Genomic DNA, 22,418 nt, shown 5'->3' on the forward strand with positions numbered 1-22,418 from the left:
CTCCTACGGCCTCCTCCACGTCTCCTGATGTACTGGCCTGTCTCCTGGTAGCGCCTCCATGCTCTGGACACTATGCTGACAGACACAGCAAACCTTCTTGCCACAGCTCACATTGATGTGCCATCCTGGATGAGCTGCACTACCTGAGCCACTTGTGTGGGTTGTAGACTCCGTCTCATGCTACCACTAGAGTGAAAGCACCGCCAGCATTCAAAAGTGACCAAAACATCAGCCAGGAAGCATAGGAACTGAGAAGTGGTCTGTGGTCACCACCTGCAAAACCAGTCCTTTATTGGGGGTGTCTTGCTAATTGCCTATAATTTCCACCTGTTGTCTATTCCATTTGCACAACAGCATGTGAAATTTATTGTCAATCAGTGTTGCTTCCTAAGTGGACAGTTTGATTTCACAGAAGTGTGATTGACTTGGAGTTACATTGTGTTGTTTAAGTGTTCCCTTTATTTCTTTGAGCAGTGTACTTATTATGGACACAGTATGCTTTACATTAGATATCTTGTTGTTATTTGTTGTTGTTATTAGTCCCATCCTTCAGCTCCATTAAACACCTCCCATCTTTCTCTTAACACCATCCATATTAGATTTCTATTTGCCATATATTTTTCTAATGTACTGTGATGTTTCACAAAAGTTCTGAACCCTTCTATTCTCATTGTTTCTACAGAATATAAATTGAAAATAAACATTTTTGCTAAAACTATTATTATATTATTGAGCGATTGACTATGACTTTTCAGATCACCCAGTAATGCTATCTGCAGGGATAGCTCCAGGCAAATATTGCAATCCGTCAGCCATTCCTGGACCTGTGACCAAAAACAAGCTACAAATGGACAGTACCAAAACAAACGATCTAATGATTCTGTCTCTTCGCAGCAAAATCTGCAGAGCTGGGAAGATTGTATCCCCCATATAAATAACATTCTATTGGTAGCAAGAATTTTGTATAATAATTTAAATTGAAAAATGATACGTTTTGAATCCGGCGTCGTTTTGCGTATCTGTTCATAAACACAATGCCATGGAATCAGTACGTCAAAAATCTCTTCCCAACTATCTTGCAATCTATATGGGACGGCTGTCAATCCTTTGGTCCTTAAATGAAACTGGTATACTTTTTTATTTATCACAATTTTCTTTACCCAATTATGTTCTTTAATGCAGGGCCGACAGACAAGATCCTTACTTTTTCCCCCTTCCACTTTCCTCTTCCACTTTTGCGGTAATGCTGCAATTATTTGGTTGTAATTTTGGGTAGAGCAGACCTTTCCATATGTTTTTGTTAGTTGCATAACTCCACCAGTCCTAAGTATGCTATCATTTACGAAGATTATACCTTTTTTTTTTAAAAATTCAAAAAATAATGTTTTTTTTAATCAATTAGTATGTTTGAGTTTAACCACAATATTTGTTGCATTATTTGTTCTGTCGTTTCTGGAGGATTAAATTGAAATTGCAACCAACTTTCTACGGCTTGTTTTAGAAATAGTGATATTTGGGAGATTATTTCCTTTTCAAATAACTGAAAGTGAGAGGTTGTAATCTGAATAAAGGGAAAAAGGCCATTCTTGAACATGGGGTGAGACAATCTTACTACTTTACTAGAGAACCAGTTCGGATTTAAGTATAACTTTTGTATGACTGAAGCGTTTAGTGATAGGTCTAATGCTATAATATTTAATAATTTCTGTCCTCTGCATTCATATTCATTATATAAATAGGCCCGCTTAATTTTGTCTGGCTTGCCGTTCCAAATAAAATGGAATATTTCTTTTTCTCAGATAATTAAAAAAACTGTTCGCTAGGCGTAGGCAAGTCCATAAGCAAATAGGTAAACTGGGATAATACTAAAGAGTTAATCAGGGTGATTTTTCCACAAATAGACAGGTATTTACCTTTCCATGGTAGCAAGATCTTATCTATTTTTGCTAACTTTCTATAAAAATGTATTGGAGTGAGATCATTTATTTCATTTGGAATATGTATTCTGAGTATATCCACATTACCATCAGACCATTTGATTGGTAAACTACATGGTAATATAAAAATTGTATTTTTTAGTGATCCAATATGTAATATAGTAAATTTAGCATAATTTGGTTGTAATCCAGAGAGTTTAGAAAATGTATCTAGATCCTCTATGAGGCTGTGGAGGGATTCAATTGTGGATTTAAAAGAAACCATGAATCATCTGCATACAATGACACCTTTGTTTTTAAGCCCTGGATTTCTAATCCCTTGATATTATTGTTGGATCTGATTTTAATAGCTAACATTTCGATGGCCATAATAGATAGATATGCCGATAGTGGACAACCTTGTTTTACTCCTCTTGACAATTTAAAACTTTCAGAGAAATAGCCATTATTTACTATTTTACACCTAGGGTTACTATACATGATTTTAACCCATTTTATAAGAGATTCTCCAAAATTGAAATGCTCCAAGCATTTATATATAAACTCCAGTCGTACTTTATCAAATGCCTTTTCAAAGTCTGCTATGAATAGCAGGCCTGGTTTCCCAGATTTTTCATAGTGTTCTATTTTTTCCAATCCTTGCCTTATATTATCTCCAATGTATCATCCATGTAAAAAAAACCTGTCTGATTAGAATGAATAATGTCCGACAATACCTTTTTAATTCTATGCGCTATACATTTTGCTATAATTTTTGCATCACAACACTGAAGTGTAAGGGGCCTCCAATTTTTTAAATGGACTGGATCTTTATATTTCCCACATGTATCCTGTTTCAGTAATAATTAAATCAGACCTTCTTGAGTGTCTGATAATCTACCATTTACATAGGAGTGGTTAGAACATGCTAATAACGGTCCTCTGAGTATATCAAAAAAGGTTTGGTATATCACGACTGGTATGCCATCCAACCCTGGAGTTTTCCCGGACTTAAAGTCTTTAATTGCATCCAGAAGTTCCTCCTCTGTAATTTCACATTCACATGAGTCTTTCTGTTTGACTGTTAATTTTACATTATCAATAAATAAAAAATCACTACAGTTAGCTTCAGTTAGAGGAGATGGAGGTGACTGAAACAAAAACATATGCTTAAAAGTACTGTGCTTCCTCGTTCAAAATATAATTTGGTGAATCATGGGTGACTCCGTCATTTGTAACCAGTTCAGTAAATTATTTTTGGTAGCATTTCTATGTTGAAGATGAAAAAAGAATTTGGTGCATTTTTCCCCATATTCCATCCAGTTTGCTTTATTTTAATAATATATTACACTTGATCTTTCTTGATTAATTTTCTCAATTTCTTTAAATTTTTCCTTATTCTGAGCCTCTATGTTACAGTTTTTATTGCTATCTATCGGTTCTGTTAGACCTTCTATTTCCTTTGTACGGATGTTAGGAATATTGTTCCAGTGTTTACTTTTTGGACGTAAACATTTTGGTGGCAAAAGTCTTCAGGAGACAAAGCACATTCCTTTACCAATACTGGAGAGCAGGAGAGAAATTGCCCTCCTGCCTAATTTACAACCAAGTGTTAAGGTGTCAAAACCGGCCCAGCCCCCCTTCTCCTCTTCTGTGAATGAGAGGGTCTGGTTGTTGTCAGCCATTTGCCAAGCTGATCTGAGGCCTTTGGATCCTCAGCCAGGAGAGTCATGACACAGTCTTGTCCCATTGCTGCAACTCCTATACGGACTCCGGAGAGGTGAAGGTCGAGAGCCATGCGTCCTCCGAAACACGACCCCGCCAAGCCGCACTGCTTCTTGACACACTGCTCGCTTAACCCGGAAGCCAGCCGCACCAATATGTCGGAGGAAACCTTGTACAGCTGACGACCGAAGTCAGCGTGCATGCGCCCGGCCGCAACAAGGAGTCGATAGAGCGCAATGGGACAAAGACATCCCAGCCGGCCAAACCCTCCCCTAACCCGGATGACACTGGGCCAATTGTGCGCCGCCTCATGGGTCTCCCGGTCGCGGCCGGCTGCGACACAGCCCGGAATTGAACCCGGATCTGTAGTGACGCCTCTAGCACTGCGATGCAGTGCCTTAGACCGCTGCCCCACTCAGGTCGTTATTTCTATTACAGCATATCAGATGACTCTCATTCATATTCCATTCGCCCAGTTCAATATAACAGCGACAGGTTTAGGCTACTACAGTCGTGGTCAAAAGTTTTGAGAATGACACAAGTATTGGTCTCCACAAAGTTTGCTGCTTCAGTGTTCTTAGATATTTATGTTAGTAGTTACTATGGTACACTGAAGTATAATTAAAAGTATTCCATAAGTGTCAAAGGCTTTCATTGACAATGACATTCAGTTTATGCAAAGAGTCAATATTTGCAGTGTTGTCCCTTCTTTTTCAAGACCTCTGCAATCCGTCCTGGCATGCTGTCAAATTAACTTCTGGGCCACATCCTGACTAATGGCAGCCCATTCTTGCATAATCAATGCTTGGAGTTTGTCAGAAGTTGTGGGTTTTTGTTTGTCCACCCGCCTCTTGAGGATCGACCACAAGTTCTCAATGGGATTAAGATCTGGGGAGTTTCCTGGCCATGGACCCAAAATGTTGATGTTTTGTTCCCCGAGCCACTTAGTTATCACTTTGTCCTTATGACAAGGTGCTCCATCATGCTGGAAAAGGCATTGGTCTTTACCAATTTGTTCTTGGATGGTTGGGAGAAGTTGCTCTCGGAGGATGTGTTGGTACCATTCTTTATTCATGGCTGTGTTCTTAGGAAAAATTGTGAGTGAGCCCACTCCCTTGGCTGAGAAGCAACTCCACACATGAATGGTCTCAGGATGCTTTACTGTTGGCAAGACACAGGACTGATGGTAGCGCTCACCTTGTCTTCTCCGGACAAGGTGTTTTCCAGATGGCCCATACAATCGGAAAGGGGATTCATTCGAGAAAATGACTCTACCCCAGTCCCCAGCAGTCCAATCCCTGTACCTTTTGCAGAATATCAGTCTGTCCCTGATGTTTTTCCTGGAGAGAAGTGGCTTCTTTGCTGCCCTTCTTGAAACCAGGCCATCCAAAATCTTCGCCTCTCTGTGTGTGCAGATGCACTCACACCTGCATGCTCCCATTCCTGAGCAAGCTCTGCACTGGTGGTGCCCCGATCCCGCAGCTGAATCAACTTTAGGAGACGGTCCTGGCGCTTGCTGGACTTTCTTGGGCGCCCTGACGCCTTCATCATAACAATTGAACCTCTCTCCTTGAAGTTCTTGATGATCCGATAAATGGTTGATTTAGGTGCAATCTTACTAGCAGCAATATCCTTGCCTGTGAATTCCTTTTTGTGCAAAGCAATGATGACGGCACGTGTTTCCTTGCAGGTAACCATGGTTAACAGAGGAAGAACAATGATTTCAAGCACCACCCTCCTTTTAAAGCTTCCAGTCTGTTATTCTGACTCAATCAGCATGACAGAGTGATCTCCAGCCTTGTCCTCGTCAACACTCTCACCTGTGTTAATGAGACAATCACTGACATGATGGCAGCTGGTCCATTTGTGGCAGGGCTGAAATGCAGTGGAAATGTTTTTTTCGGATTAAGTTCATTTCATGGCAAAGAGGGACTTTGCAATTAATTGCAATTCATCTGATCACTCTTCATGACATTCTGGAGTATATGCAAATTGCCATCATCAACACTGAGGCAGCAAACTTTGTGGAGACCAATACTTGTGTCATTCTCAAAACCTTTGACCACACTGTATATGATACTCAAATTTTCCCTAAACCCATCATGAGGTTGCTACAACCTAGCCTACGAATGAAAGTTTACAACGTAGGTGCACACAGGTCGAGAGAAAATGTTGAGGTGACGACAGTGACACATGGACAGACGGTGACACATTCAATACCGCCTTGCACACTCTTGCCTGCATCTAGCTGATCTAGGATATAATCATTAGTCCAACAGTTGCAAACAAGAGTTTCTATTGGACAAATTCAGGTATGTTTATCCCTGTTTCGTTCTGTTTGCTTCTGTTTAAGAAACGTTTTTCAACAGAATCACGGAATGGATAAACCCCTGATCACAAGTAAACACGGTTCACTTTAATAGCAGCCATGTTGTATTCCTTCTCGCATCTAGGCGCTCTCCTCCTCTCACCTTTTCCCTTTGCTTTTGGACTTCAATGCACAACACATCAGCTGTTTGTGACCAGGCGAAAAAACCTTTCCAAGCCAAACCATATCATACCATTACACAAAGCCTACATCGTTGTCACCATATTAGCTAAAGTAACGTCATAGTCAACATAGCCAATAGAACTAATGCGTCAGTAAACCCGCTACAATCATGCAGTAACGTTACAGTGTATAGTCAGTTAGCAGATTAGCACTTACACCGGCGGGCCCCAGTGGCAATAAATTAATACAACCAAAAGCTTAGCTTGACTTGGAAGAGTTCCAGTGTTGTGTTGGATAGTCATAGCCAGCTAACTAACATAGCATCCCTCTGTTTGAGCAGGGTGTTTGAGTAGGCTAAACTAGCTAGCTGCATTTGCTAGCTAAGTACGTGAAATAGAAGGAAAAAAAAGACTAAATCTCTCTCTATCTCTCGCTTCTGCTTCATTCTGGAAGAAATTAATTTGTTCAAAACTGTTCAACTATTGTCTTTCTCTCTCTTTGAGTCAACTATTCACCACATTTTATGCACTGCAGTGCTAGATACAGTGGGGCAAAAAAGTATTTAGTCAGCCACCAATTGTGCAAGTTCTCCCACTTAAAAAGATGAGAGAGGCCTGTAATTTTCATCATAGGTACACGTCAGATAAAATGAGGAAAAAAAATCCAGAAAATCACATTGTAGGATTTTTTATGAATTTATTTGCAAATTATGGTGGAAAATAAGTATTTGGTCAATAACAAAAGTTTCTCAATACTTTGTTATATACCCTTTGTTGGCAATGACACAGGTCAAACGTTTTCTGTAAGTCTTCACAAGGTTTTCACACACTGCTGCTGGTATTTTGGCCCATTCCTCCATGCAGATCTCCTCTAGAGCAGTGATGTTTTGGGGCTGTCGCTGGGCAACACAGACTTTCAACTCCCTCCAAAGATTTTCTATGGGGTTGAGATCTGGAGACTGGCAACTCAGCATTCTTTGTCCTCCAAACACGACGAGTTGAGTTTTTACCAAAAAGTTATATTTTGGTTTCATCTGACCATATGACATTCTCCCAATCCTCTTCTGGATCATCCAAATGCACTCTAGCAAACTTCAGACGGGCCTGGACATGTACTGGCTTAAGCAGGGGGACACGTCTGGCACTGCAGGATTTGAGTCCCTGGCGGCGTAGTGTGTTACTGATGGTAGGCTTTGTTACTTTGGTCCCAGCTCTCTGCAGGTCATTCACTAGGTCCCCCCGTGTGGTTCTGGGATTTTTGCTCACCGTTCTTGTGATCATTTTGACCCCACGGGGTGAGATCTTGCGTGGAGCCCCAGATCGAGGGAGATTATCAGTGGTCTTGTATGTCTTCCATTTCCTAATAATTGCTCCCACAGTTGATTTCTTCAAACCAAGCTGCTTACCTATTGCAGATTCAGTCTTCCCAGCCTGGTGCAGGTCTACAATTTTGTTTCTGGTGTCCTTTGACAGCTCTTTGGTCTTGGCCATAGTGGAGTTTGGAGTGTGACTGTTTGAGGTTGTGGACAGGTGTCTTTTATACTGATAACAAGTTCAAACAGGTGCCATTAATACAGGTAACGAGTGGAGGACAGAGGAGCCTCTTAATGAAGAAGTTACAGGTCTGTGAGAGCCAGAAATCTTGCTTGTTTGTAGGTGACCAAATACTTATTTTCCACCATAATTTGCAAATAAATTCATTAAAAATCCTACAATGTGATTTTCTGGAAATTTTTTCTCAATTTGTCTGTCATAGTTGACGTGTACCTATGATGAAAATTACAGGCCTCTCTCATCTTTTTAAGTGGGAGAACTTGCAAAATTGGTGGCTGACTAAATACTTTTTTTCCCCACTGTAGCTTATGCTTTCAGTACTCTGATCCTTTGCTTGTGGGAACAACATGTCAGTTCATGCTGCAAGAGCTCTAAATGCTGCAAGAGCTCTAATAGGCTGGAGGACGTCCTCCGGAAGTTGTCATAATTACTGTGTAAGTCTATGGAAGGGAGTGAGAACCATGAGCCTCCTAGGTTTTGTATTGAAGTGAATGTACCCAGAGGAGGACGGAAGCTAGCTGTCCTCCGGCTACATCATGGTGCTACCCTACAGAGTGCTGTTGAGGCTACTGTAGACCTTCATTGCAAAACAGTGTATTTTAATCAATTATTTGGTGACGTGAATATATTTAATATAGTTTTATCTTAAAAGGATAAGTTTTTAATGTATGGTACTGTGTGTTTCATAGTGAGTGAACATGGGATGATCAGACTGGACCCTGTCTTTCCGCTTGGCCGCTGTGTTCATCCTCGTTCTAGTCACAGTGCCCTCCCTCCCTAACGTTCTCTCTCCTCTCCTCCTTCCCCACCTTCTCTCCCAGGATTCCTCTGTCTGTGTGACTATGAGTGGAGGAGAAGCAGAGAAGAGGAGAGACGTGATAATGAGACCGTCAGCGGCAGGCAGGCAGCGCCACACACTGAATCAACAGGCTCTCCTGTAGCATCCCTAATGAGGAGACAGAGTGTGTATAAATGAAACAGCAGGGGAAAAGAGTCCAGGCCTCCACTGCTCCCCAACCCAACCCAGCCAGACGCTGATTAAAAGCCAGGTGTCTATTTTAGACTGACAAAATAAAGGGAATATTCAGGAGAGCCCAGTAGTTTCAATTAGAGAACTCCAGGGTTCTGTTTGAGTGCTCTACCTCCTCATTACTGTAATCTGGGCTATCTATGAAGGAAAAAAAAGTGGTTTAGGAGGTGGAAGGTGGTTACTGCTTTGAGCGACTTGAAGGGAATCTTAGTATAGATATTAATGGCTGCTTTAGACATGCTGGGATGGGGTAGGTGTGATTAGATAGTTTGGAAAAAGCTGGAAATTAATCTCTACTTCAGTGAGAAGACAGTATATGTTCCTCTCGATGTTCTGTCTTTAATAATAAATAGGAAGATTGCTGTATAAGGAATGATGGATGAAACACTAAAAAGACATTTGAACACAGCAGGGTTTTGGAACAGTTTGTTCCCACTCATACGGGCCAGCAACATATCACAGCAGAGAGGTACTGTGTGGGCTCAAAGACAGAAAGGCAGGAGTTAGAGTTTAAAGTCACAAAGATTCAAATTAGCTAGCTCAAAACAGAGTCCTCAATATGCTATGGTCTTTACAGATCTGAAAATCTGTAAAGATGTGCTGGCTTTACTGAAAAACACATAAAGAACAGTAATTGCAGAGTGTATAAATCATTATGATCACCTGCTCTTTCCATGACATAGACATGTGAAAGACATGATCCCTTATTGATGTCACTTGTTAAATCCACTTGAATCATTGTAGATGAAGGGGAGGAGACCGGTTAAAGAAGGATTTTTAAGCCTTAAGACAATTCAGACATGGATTGTGTATGTGTGCCATTTCAAGGGTGAATGGGCAAGACAAAATATTTAAGTGCCTTTGAAAGGGGTATGGTAGTTTGTGTCAAGAACTTGAGGCTGTTCTGAGGGCAACTCAATATTAGGAAGGTGTTCTTAATGTTTTGTACACTCAGTGTATATTATGTATGTAGTGGTAGAATATATTACATACAATTACAATGGGTTCTAGACTAAAGTTAGAACCAGGCTCTAAACGTCTGTGTAACATAAGCAATAGCTAAAAGAGGCTGGAAGTTCTGTCTGATCTAACTTCTGATTTTATTACACGTCTACAGGTTAAACACATAATGATCAACATCCATGTTGTGCATGTTTTTGGGGAGGCAGAGAGCAGACTTCATAACAAGAGCTAGGTGCAGAGGAGGAGAGTGTGGTGGGAAATGTGATTGAGGATGAACTCGACTCCATAGGGAGTCCTCCTGGTGGATCAGAGGATGGAGGGATGATACAGGCTCTCCACAGGCGGTCTCCTCTGTTCCCACTCCTTTCTCACACTCACCCAAATCTCTGTACATCCCGTACACACCCAACAAGCCTGTATGCACGTGGACAGGTACATGCGCATGCATGAATGCGTTTGAGAGCACGCACGCACACATATACTTACACAGCTTCTCAATTTAATCATTTCCAGTTCATTTCCTCTATAGTAAATTAAACAGGCGCATGAGCAGTCCAGTATTTCCATGAGAATTAATGGGCAGGGATTCTCTGTCAGATATTCATTGTTTCTGGAAGGGGAGGATGAGAATAGCAGCAGGCCTCTGACTCTATGTGGAACACAGCCCATTATGGATCAGAGAAAAGACTGTGGACCCAAGTAACCCCCAGACACCTGTTGTGTCTACAGAGCCCTGCCCTGACCAGGAGAATGTACTGGGCCTAATTCAGCCTCTTATATGGTCTTCTTTCACTGAAAACCACAAACGGTTTGATATGTTTCAGTCATGATACACCTATGACCTTTGTTGTCCTTAAGCCATTTCGCCACAACTTTGGAAGTCTGCTTGGGGTCATTGTCCATTTGGAAGACCCATTTGCGACCAAGCTTTAACTTCCTGACTGAAGTCTTGAGATGTTGCTTCAGTATATCCACATAATTTTCCTTTCTCATGATGCCATCTAGTTTGTGAAATGCACCAGTCCCTCCTGCAGCAAAGCACCCCCACAGTATGATGCTGCCACCCCCGTGCTTCACGGTTGGGATGGTGTTCTTCAGCTTGCAAGCGTTCCCCTTTTTCCTCCAAACATAACGATGGTCATTATGGCCAAACAGTTCTATTTTTGTTAAATCAGACCAGAGGACATTTCTCCAAAAAGTACCATCTTTGTCCCCACGTGCAGTTGCAAACCGTAGTCTGGCTTTTTTATGGCGGTTTTGGAGCAGTGGCTTCTTCCTTGCTGAGCGGCCTTTCAGGTTATGTCGCTATAGGACTCGTTTTACTGTGGATATAGATACTTTTGTACCTGTTTCCTCCAGCATCTTCACAAGGTCCTTTGCTGTTGTTCTGGGATTGATTTGCACTTTTCACACCAAAGTACGTTAATCTCTAGGAGACAGAATGAGTCTCCATCCTGAGCGGTATGACGGCTGCGTGGTCCCATGGTGCTTATACTTGCATACTATTGTTTGTACAGATGAACGTGGTACCTTCAGGCGTTTGGAAATTGCTCCCAAGGATGAACCAGACTTGTGGAGGTCTACACATGTTTTCTGAGATCTTGGCTGATTTCTTTTGATTTCCCCATGATATCAAGCAAAGAGGCACTGAGTTTGAAGGTAGGCCTTGAAATACATCCACAGGTACACCTCCAATTGACTCAAATGATGTCAGTTAGGCTATCAGAAGCTTCTAAAGCCATTGCATCATTTTCTGGAATTTTCCAAGCTGTTTAAAGGCACAGTCAACTTAGAAAATGAGAAAAAAAATTACCAACCTACTCGCACCGTTTTCTCTTCCATTTTAGATTTAAGTTCGGACTCAACATTTCTTAGATCCTCTTGTTTTCTCTTACTCCCCTTTGTGTTGTGGCTTGCCATAGTGTATACAACTACATTTAGCTTTTAAACTTCTGACCTACTGGAATTGTGATACAGTGAATTATAAGTGAAATAATCTCTCTGTAAACAATTGTTGGAAAAATTACTTGTGTCATGAACAAAGTAGATGTCCTAACCGACTTGCCAATACTATAGTTTGTTAACAAGAAATTTGTGGAGTGGTTGAAAAACGAGTTTTAATGACTCCAACCTAAGTGTATGTAAACTTCCGACTTCAACTGTATGTGGGAGTGTTCTCCTTTGAACTGAATAATTCATAATGTCACTGTGATTTCCAAGAAGTGTACAATTCAATTACAATGACAAGCCATCATGAAATGAATAGCCTCTCTCAATTTGAAAAGAGAAATCTGACTCCAGCTCCATAGCAACTTACAGTAATAGCATCATCAGACATCCAGGAGTCATTTACGGTATGCAATCAAATAGATACTCAGCAAAAGGTTAATTAATGGTTATGATGGAGTTTTATTTGCACAGAAGGACCAGTTTTGCATTAAACATCATCAGATACTTTGGCATGTCTTCCATAGCGCGACCATGTTTATTTTTTAACAACTATAACATGGGCGAGCATTAAACTATAACAATTTGGTTCCCTTCTGGGCAGTCCACAATTGTATCTCTCAACCTTGTCGAATGAGATAAATGACAGATGTCTACCAAATCATCAAACCTTTACGAGTCTCAGCTTCACATGTACGGCTAGAAGAATCTGAACCTCTCCACCCACACGCTCTATTCATTGTTTCTCTCTGACCCAATAAACGCTTAATGTAGTAGAGCATCTAGCTTCGGGAACTTGCCTATGTTTCACCACACACTATCTATCTAAAGGAGGAAACATCACTGTTCTTCACTTTGACCCTCCTTTTTCTTGGTTTTGAAAGCCCTTGTTATCTCCTCATCTCCCTCTATTATTAATAGTGACTCAGTGTCCATATGAGTAAGTGACTATTCAAAAAACGTTTTTTTTTCTAATGAAAAAGAGAGAGGGACGATTTCTAAACACTGTGTCATCGTAATGTCAAATACATTTTGTCATCTATGCACAGAAAGACAGTGCTTGTCTGTATGCAAGGTGCTGGTTGCAACAGGATCAAAGCTAATGCAGAGCCAAACAGTGCAGACCTACCTGTTGAATATACATTCTGCATGTGCATATTCTACATTCAACCCCACATTCAATAATCTCTTGGAACCCCATTATTATATATTATCTTTCTGTTGACAATATAGTAGAGCAGACTTTCCTATCATATTTCTAGTGCCATTTTCCGCCTGTCAAATGAACATAATATCCTAATGAAATAATAGTTGTCATGACTAAGACCTGTGGCAGCTTTCAGAGAATTACTCATTATTTACAAATTACTAATAGACAGAGGGCAGCCTGAAACCACATACAATTGCAATAGAATACAACATTGCTGCATATAATCTACATTCATTGAAATTAATCTCATTAATTACATTACCATAAACACCAAATCTTAAGGGCCTAAATGTGTCTCATTTTGCAGAAAATTATAAATTTTCCATTTTGTAAAACACACTGGTTAAAAATACTTTGTATCTAAAAGAAAAGAAAAAAATCAGTTTCTGTAATCATCGAACTATGAGACTTTTTATGTTTGAACTTGAAATTTAAATCACTATCAATTCACTATCAATGTCAATCTGTCAATATGAATATGGCATTGTCTTGTGAATCTTAATGGCATGCACATACATTCAACAAAATCTAATGTTGTGTGTAAAAAATGACACGTTAAAGCTCTCACAACTGTTCATGCAAATAAGGACCTCTGGCATTTATTTTCCTCCTCTGGATTTGGCCAACTCTGGTGTTTAATGTTTCACTTATTGTAGCACATAAGTAGAACTTAATTGTTCAGAACGAGATCTAAGTGTTTTAATTAAGCTTTTGGCAGGCTTGAAATTGGAATCTAAGTGTGCTCAAACTAAAGTATTCCCTTGGGGTACACACACTGACGGTGCAATGCATTATTTCTCTTGATTGCATGAGACACAGGGGATGCACATTCTGTCTCCACTTAACGTGCTTGGTTCTACAGCTCAGAACCAAGCTGCCAGCCAGCGCCTATGAACGACAAATAGATTTATAAGAGGAAGAAGAACATGGTCACAAATCACTACATCTCCCAGAGATGGCTGTCTGTGAGCCAGTCAGTCATGGGGCAGCAGAATGAAGTGAGCTCGTTAGCTGGTGAGTGTGTTGTTAGGCCCTGAGAGCAGACTATGGGCATCTGAACACTTTCTTTGGTCTGTGGCATCAACAATACACTACCACTCAACTTTCAGGGATGCTTTTTGAGATTGTGGAAAAGTTTAGATGTCAAGGAGAGGGAAGGAGAGGATGGTTGGTGAGTGTTTAAAGGAGGTCTAGATGAGGAGTGGTCTTACCCCAGAGGCAGGATACGCTATCCAACCCAGCTCCGCTGTGGCCGTCCGCGTGTCCATCACTGTCTCTGTAGAAGAGACAAAGAAAGAGAGATTTAATACACATCTGCTACTACCAATGTAATGCAAACACCTGTTACAGTGAAACACCTCACCCCATCACTTTTTGCGTAATATAATTGTTTTTTCTCAGTCCATTGAAAACCATTGATATGAGCTAAAGCTTCAATGTCTCATTACTGGAAATGCATATCAGCCCTTTAACAATGGTCCAGACAGAATCAGACAGATGTTTGACTGTTCCTACTGGATGACAGCCTTATCTACACATTTCACTACTGTCAAACTCTGACTCTGAGAGACTTAGGGTGATCTATCACCCCTCTCCACTTCTAACAGGCTCTGGGTCTGAAGAGAGGCCACACTCTTGACACTCTTGAGGGAAAGCGGGAGATAACCAACACTTTTGTTTGGGATAAGAGGTATAGTATATACAGTACATAACAAACCATTCTCTGTGGACTTCACTGCAAACTGCTGCCCTTGGAAGAGTCTGTTGTTTTCCTGCCCCTCTCTGGTGGTTTTCACACAGTCTGGGCTGGGACTGATCAATAGGTAATGGTGGGTGATTTCTGCAGAGGAGTGCATTAAATATTGATGGCCCAGGAAATATTGATAATGTCCGTGATAACGCATCAGCAGGTATACAAACACCGGTGCATGCCAACAGCCACACCTGGCTCGAAGGCAGAGGGGTTGATTTTATTTTATTTTATTTAAAAATGCAACAAAAACTAACACAGCTCACAGAGCCACAAAACAGCACATTTTGGTCTATTGGTGTCGTTTCACCACAACAATATTTTTTCGGATGTGACTATTGACTCCTTTTCCCAAAGCATTGACGCTTATCTCTTTGTGATGTTTTTGTCTCTCACTATCTACCTCTCTCCCTCTAACTCTCTATCTGTCAGTCTGACTGTCTGTCTGTCTAGCTCTCATCCTCCTTCACAATTTTCCTGGGGGTCGATAAAATCAGCGGGTGGAAAGGCAGCAGCAACAGCATGGGAAAATCATCAGTCGATAACAGCAGCCATTTTACAGAGAGGGTCTGGTCCAATCACCTGCCAACCAACAGCCCGATGCAGAACGCAAAAAAAAAAAATTGCCCTCACCCCAACTCATCTTCCTACAAGTGCTCTCAACCAATCCCCTCCAATGATGTATATAAACCGTGGATTCCTGATGCTATGTACTGGCCATTGAGAGGCTTTGGAGACACTTGACGGCCATATTGGCACTCCACAGTAGGAGCAGTCCTCCATAGGAATGAATGAAATTCTACAGTATTTCAATTAAATGTTTCAAGGACAAAATTACATATATTTAAGTATTTTCTGTAGTGTTGTAGTGGGGTCAGTAACATTAGTCATTTAAAAAAATTTGAATTTAAGGAACATTTTAAATATTTTAACAAAATGTATTTGTATGTTTAGCTCACATAATATAATTTAAAAGTATGCATTAAGGTGTCTGTAATATAATAAATGGGGCAAAAACAAATGTAGACATTAATAAATGCATTTCTATAGCTTCTAAAATATTTTTTACGGTGGTGAGGGAGTGCCAAGATTGAGGTGGCATCAACACAGCGCCCCTTATCAGTCATCTAGTGTATATATAAATCATTGATCCCTTCCCACTTATCTGCAAACTGGTCAGGGTAGCATCAAGCCATCCTGTATTTTTTCTATTTCTTTATTTCTCTGTATACAGCTACTTATTCCTAGTCTCAATGCAATACCCATAATGCTATTCAATAACTGTATTGTGGTTGTGGGTTCTTTCAGGGTTACAGTTCATCATAGTCCCATTGAGACACTGACTACTGGCTGGCAGAATGAGTGTTGAGCCCACTGATCTGAGGTCAGTGCCTGTGGAGGGTGTTCTCTGTAGTCAGCAGAGGAGAGCAGGGCAGAGGAGATGCGAGCAGGTCCAGGGCCAGGGCCAGCCACAGGGTGTATGCCTTTCACTCCCACAGAGCTCAAAGCCTCACATTAATCCTATTAGGACTTCCTCAGTCTTAGCAGATCATCAGAGAGGAAATCTCAGATTTTTGCATGGAAGTATAGGCACTTTAGATTGACACTCAGGATAGACGTTGTAGACAAGACACTCCAAGACCAGCTAAAGCATACAGAACATGTAACAGCAGGATGTTTCTGTGGGAACAAGGGTGTGTGGGCCTAGCTGTATTTTCATGTTTAAGTAATTTGCTGTTAGCTTAGGCGGGGGCAAAACAGAGTGGAAATAGCCATTTTGATTAGCATGTCCTGTGAAGCGATGCATCCCTAGCCTGTCCCTGGCATCTGCTTGTCATTCACCATGTGAAGCTGCTGCAGGCGTAGTAAAAATCCCTGGGGCAGGGGACAACGGAAGCCTCCAGAACAGCTCTAGCCAGTTGCCCAATCAGTCAGCCGAGCGTTCTGGGGCTTTAGCACGAAAGGAGCCATGCCGAGCCTGTCTTTACAGAGACCCACAGAACAAGCCACACCACAGTCACACTACCCCTCCTCTGCAGTTAGGCGAGGGAGGGTGACGAGAAGGCAATGAGCCAGAACACGTTAACATCTGTGTTCAGTGTTGAAGTAAATCCATTGCATTTCCCAGCAGTGTGCCAGCTGTGCTTTCCAATGATGGCACACTTATTTAGCATCCAGCTATCAATACCTGGGGGATAGGTAGTCTCAGAGGTTGGTATTGTAGCACCTTTAAGATTACAAGTTCATTTTGTGGCATAATGGCATCACACAGTTTCACTAAACCAGAGTAACACCTTACTCTGTTACATTATGACACAGCAACATCATGAGCCAGCAACAATACCACGGAACAATTTCACAACATCATTTATTCCTACTCTATAAAAATACTTAAAAACATCCCAATACCAACTAGTAAGTAACACAATACAATGTATATGAATTCCACAATGCAACATCACAAAATGAGTAAGGATACATTTGACAGAAAAAGCAGTTGTATGGCAGGACAACCAATCATATCGTTCCAAGATGGCGTAGCAGTGCGGTCGTGGTCTTTGTTGTGTGTCTGTGTAAATAGCCATTTTTTTGTATTTTTTTTTGTATTTTTCGTACATATTCCCCTATCACACTTTTAATCTTTCTACAAAATATACTTTCCTGCAACCCGCCTCACTCAATGTGGAACGGATTCTATTATCGACTTACCTTTTATCTAGAATCTCCAGTTGATACCAGCTAGCCACCGTTAGCGGTTTTCACCCAGAACATCGGATTTTCACTGGACATTAACACTGGATCGCAACTAGCTAGCCGCAACCGAATTGGATGTTGCTGTTTGGCTAATCACCACTGCCCCTGAAGCAAGCACCAGTTAGCCTTGAGCTAGCCTTGAGCCAGGCCCATATCCCGGCTATCTACCTTTCTGTCTACCGGACGGGAGTAGCCAGCTAACTAGCTACTTGCTATTAGCCACCGTTAGCGGTTTCTCACCATTGTCCGTGGCCTGCACTACCTACCAGCCAGCTCTAGCCTGGACTATTATAGGCCAGTCTGCACTGTCTGCACAGCACGTTATCGACCCAGAACATATCGTTTTTTCTGCCGGAATCACTGATTCACTGGACCTTTAACACCGGATCATCGTAGCTAGATAGTTGCAATCAAATGGACATTGTTGTTGGCTAATCAGCCTTGAGCTAGCCGCGAGCCAGGCCCTTCTCCCGGCTATCTACCTCTCTGTCAACCGGACGGGACCTCCTAGTGTTGACACGGAGCCCCACCGATCCAACACGACTGGTCTGCCGACGAAATCGTCTGAAGTGATTACAACAGGTTTCCTGTTACGACGTCGACCACGAAGATCCGTCTGCTAGCCCCGGCCCGCTAGCACGCGCTAGCCGTGGCCTCTTGCTCGCCAGTGCTATAGCAGCCCCCGAACTACCTCCGAACTCTCCTATTGCTGTTCACCGGACCTTATGATAACTCAGCTATACAGCTGATGCCTGCTGGACTGTTCCTTTATACGGTACCGCATCCTGTTTATGTTTAGCCTCAGCCCAAACTTTGTCGCCATTATCAGCTGTTGTCTTAGCTCTCTCGAATAACACCTGTGATTGCTTTATGCCTCTCTCGCATGTCAATATGCCTTGCTTATTGCGGTTTCGGCTATTTCTTATTGTACTATTTCACTGTAGATCCCCCAGCCCAGCTCAACCTGCCATAGATATCTCCTTTGTCCCACCCCCCATACACGCGGAGACCGACTCAATCGGTGCCTCCATTGATGCTATCTCTTTCATCGTTACCCAACGCTTAGGTTTACCTCCACTGTACTCATATCCTTCCATATCCTTTTCTGTACATAATGCCCTGAATCTATTCTACAATGCCCGGAAACCTGCCCCTTTTTTTCTTTGAGCTTCTACTTCTAAGAATCTACCTTTCCAGAAATAAGTCTCTCACTGTTGCCACTTGCTACAGACCCCCCTCAGCCCCGAGCTGTGCCCTTGACACCATATGTGAACTGATTGCCCCCCATCTATTCTCAGAGTTCGTACTGCTTGGTGACCTAAACTGGGATATGCTTAACACCCCGGACAACCTACAATCTAAACTAGATGCCCTCAATCTCACACAAATTATCAACGAACCTACCAGGTACAACCCTAAATCTGTAAACATGGGCACCCTCATAGATATCATCCTGACAAATTTACCCTCTAAATACACCTCCGCTGTCTTCAACCAGGATCTCAGCGATCACTGCCTTATTGCCTGCGTCCGTAATGGGTCCGCGGTCAAACGACCACCCCTCATCACTGTCAAACGCTCCCTAAAACACTTTAGCGAGCAGGCCTTTCTAATTGACCTGGCCCGGGTATCCTGGATGGATATTGACCTCATTCCGTCAGTAGAGGATGCCTGGTTGTTCTTTAAAAGTGCTTTCCTCTCAATCTTAAATAAGCATGCCCCATTCAAAAAATTCAGAACTAAGAACAGATATAGCCCCTGGTTCTCCTCAGACTTGACTGCCCTTGACCAGCACAAAAACATCCTGTGGCGTACTGCATTAGCATCGAACAGCCCCCGCGATATGCAACTTTATAGGGAAGTCAGGAACCAATATACACAATCAGTTAGGAAAGCAAAGGCTAGCTTTTTCAAACAGAAATGTGCATCCTGTAGCACTAACTCCAAAAAGTTTTGGGACACTGTAAAGTCCATGGAAAATAAGAGCACCTCCTCCCAACTGCACTGAGGCTAGGAAACACTGTCATCACCAATAAATCTACAATAATCGAGAATTTCAACAAGCATTTTGCTACGGCTGGCCATGCTTTCCACCTGGCTACCACTACCCCGGCCACCAGCTCTGCACCCTCCGCTGCAACTTGTGTCCTTCACACAAATTCAGACAGCTGATATTCTGAAAGACCTGAAAAATCTGGACCCCTACAAATCAGCTGGGCTAGACAATCTGGACCCTTTCTTTCTAAAATTAGCCGCCGAAATTATCGCAACCCCTTTTACTAGCCTGTTCAACCTCTCTTTCGTAATGTCTGAGATCCCCAGAGATTGGAAAGCTGCCGCGGTCATCCCCCTCTTCAAAGGGGGTGACACTCTAGATCCAAACTGTTACAGACCTATATCCATCCTGCCCTGCCTTTCGAAAGTATTTGAAAGCCAAGTTAAACAGATCACCGACCATTTCGAATCCCACCGTACCTTTTCTGCTATGCAATCCGGTTTCCGAGCTGGTCATGGGTGCACCTCAGCCACGCTCAAGGTCCTAAACGATATTATAACCGCGATCGATAAAAGACAGTACTGCGCAGCCGTCTTCATCAACCTGGCCAAGGCTTTCGACTCTGTCAACCACCGCATTCTTATTGGCAGACTAAATAGCCTTGGTTTCTCTAATGACTGCCTCGCCTGGTTCACCAACTACTTCTCAGATAGAGTTCAATGTGTCAAATCGGAGGGCCTGTTGTCTGGACCTCTGGCCGTCTCTATGGGGTGCCACAGGGTTCAATTCTCGGGCCGACTCTATTCTCTGTGTATATCAATGATGTCGCTCTTGCTGCTGGTGAAGCTCAGATCCACCTCTATGCGGACGACACCATTTTGTATACATCTGGCCCTTCATTGGACACTGTGTTAACAAACCTCCAAACGAGCTTCAACGCCATACAACACTCCTTCCGTAGCCTCCAACAGCTCTTAAACACTAGTAAACTAAATGCATGCTCTTCAACCGAACGCTGCTTGCACCCGCCCACTTGACTAGAATCACTACTCTCGGCGGGTCTGACCTAGAGTATGTGGACAACTACAAATACCTACGTGTCTGGTTAGACTGTAAACTCTCCTTCCAGACTCACATTAAGCATCTCCAATCAAAAGTTAGATCTAGAATCGGCTTCCTATTTCGCAACAAAGCCTCCTTCACTCATGCTGCCAAACATGCCCTCGTAAAACTGACTATCCTACCGATCCTTGACTTCGGCGATGTCATTTACAAAATAGCCTCCAACACTCTACTCAGCAAATTGGATGTAGTCTATCACAGTACCATCCGTTTTGTCACCAAAGCCCCATATACTACCCACCATTGTGACCTGTACGCTCTCGCTGGCTGGCCCCCACTACATATTCGTTGCCAAACCCCCACACGTAGTCTGCGCTCCAGCAGGTATATCTCCCTGGTCATCCCCAAAGCCAACACCTCCTTTGGCCGCCATTCCTTCCAGTTCTCTGCTGCCAATGACTGGAACGAACTGCAAAAATCTCTGAAGCTGGAGACTCTTATCTCCCTCACCAACTTTAAGCGTCAGTTGTCAGAGCAGTTTACCGATCACTGCACATGTACACAGCCATTCTGAAATTAGCCCACCCAACTACCTCATCCCCATATTGTTATTTGTTTTGCTAATTTGTAATCCAGTATCTCTATTTGCACATCATCTTTTGCACATCTATCATTCCAGTGTTAATACGAAATTGTAACTATTTTCCACTATGGCCTTACCTCCATAACTTACTACACTCGCACACACTGTATATATATTTTCTGTTTGTATTTTTGACTTTTGTTTTGTTTACCCCATATGTAACTCTGTGTTGTTGTTTTTATCGCACTGCTTTGCTTTATCTTGGCCAGGTCGCAGTTGTAAATGAGAAGTTGTTCTCAACTGGCTTACCTGGTTAAATAAAATAAAAAATAATAATCTCAATATGATTTTTAGGACACTGGTTGTTCCTACTTCCTTATCTGTTTTAATATCCTATGTTGTTATTGTCAAATCAAATCACATTTTATTGGTCACATGCATCGAATACAAGAAGTGTAGACTTTACAGCGAAATGCTTACTTACGAGCACGTCCCCAACAGTGAAAAGTTAAAAAGTCTGAAAAATATTTGCTAAATAAAAAAGGAGACAGTAGCACCAAAAAAACTATAACGAGGCTAAATACAAGAAGTACAAGTACTGAGTCAATTTGCAGGAGTATGAGGTAAGTGAGGTAATTGAGATAATACAGTATGTACATGCAGGTAGGGTTAAAAGTGGCTAGGCAATCAGGATAATAAGTAGCAGCAGTGTCTGGGAAGAGTGTGAAAGTGTGTCTATGTGTGAGTGTGTGGAGTCAATATGCATGTGTGTGTGTGTGTGTGTTTTGTGTGAGAGCTTATGTAGTGTGTGTGTGTGTGTGTGTGTGTGTGTGTGTGTGTGTGTGTGTGTGTGTGTGTGTGTGTGTGTGTGTGTGTGTGTGTATGTATGTGTGTGTGTTGGAGTGGCAGTGTAGTTGTCACGCCCTGGCTCGGGGGACTCTCGTATGTTGAGCCAGGGTGTTAGTTTCTATGTTTTGTGTTGTAGGTTGTGGGTCTAGTTTGTATTTCTATGTTGGCCTGAGTGACTCCCAATCAGAGGCAACGAGTGTCAGCTTGTTGTCTCTGATTGGGAGCCATATTTAAACTGTCTGTCTTTCCCTTTGTGGGTGTGGTTTCTTGTTCTTATTTGGTTTTGTGTTAAACCGTAGACATCACGTTATCGTCTGTTGTTTTGATCGTGTGATCAGTATAATAATAAATATGTTCACCTTCAACGCTGCGCCTTGGTCTCTCCCTGACGATCGTGACAGAAGAAACCACCAAGATGTGACCAAGCAGCGTGTCCAGGAGCCATCGCCAGGGAGATCTCTAACAGATCTCCTTCGCCTCCTCGACTGGGTCAAGCCGGATGAGGAGGAGAGGGGCTTGACATTGTGGCAGAAGGGCGAACGGCTGGCGAGGGACATGGAGACCTTGGCCACGGGTAGGAGTGAAGCCC

General features: G+C 42.3%; 1 protein-coding gene across 1 annotated transcript in view; it reads right to left on the reverse strand.

The window, feature by feature from the left end:
* The window catches only part of LOC121533433 (ephrin type-B receptor 1), a 204,028-nt gene that overhangs the window by 111,209 nt on the left and 70,401 nt on the right, over nt 1-22,418 (reverse strand). The window contains exon 2 of the mRNA XM_041839371.2: nt 14,047-14,111. Within this exon, the coding sequence (XP_041695305.1) occupies nt 14,047-14,111 (65 nt within the window). The remainder of the gene's footprint in view (nt 1-14,046; nt 14,112-22,418) is intronic.

Source organism: Coregonus clupeaformis, chromosome 20 (genome assembly GCF_020615455.1).
Source record: "Coregonus clupeaformis isolate EN_2021a chromosome 20, ASM2061545v1, whole genome shotgun sequence".
NCBI lineage: Eukaryota > Metazoa > Chordata > Actinopteri > Salmoniformes > Salmonidae > Coregonus > Coregonus clupeaformis.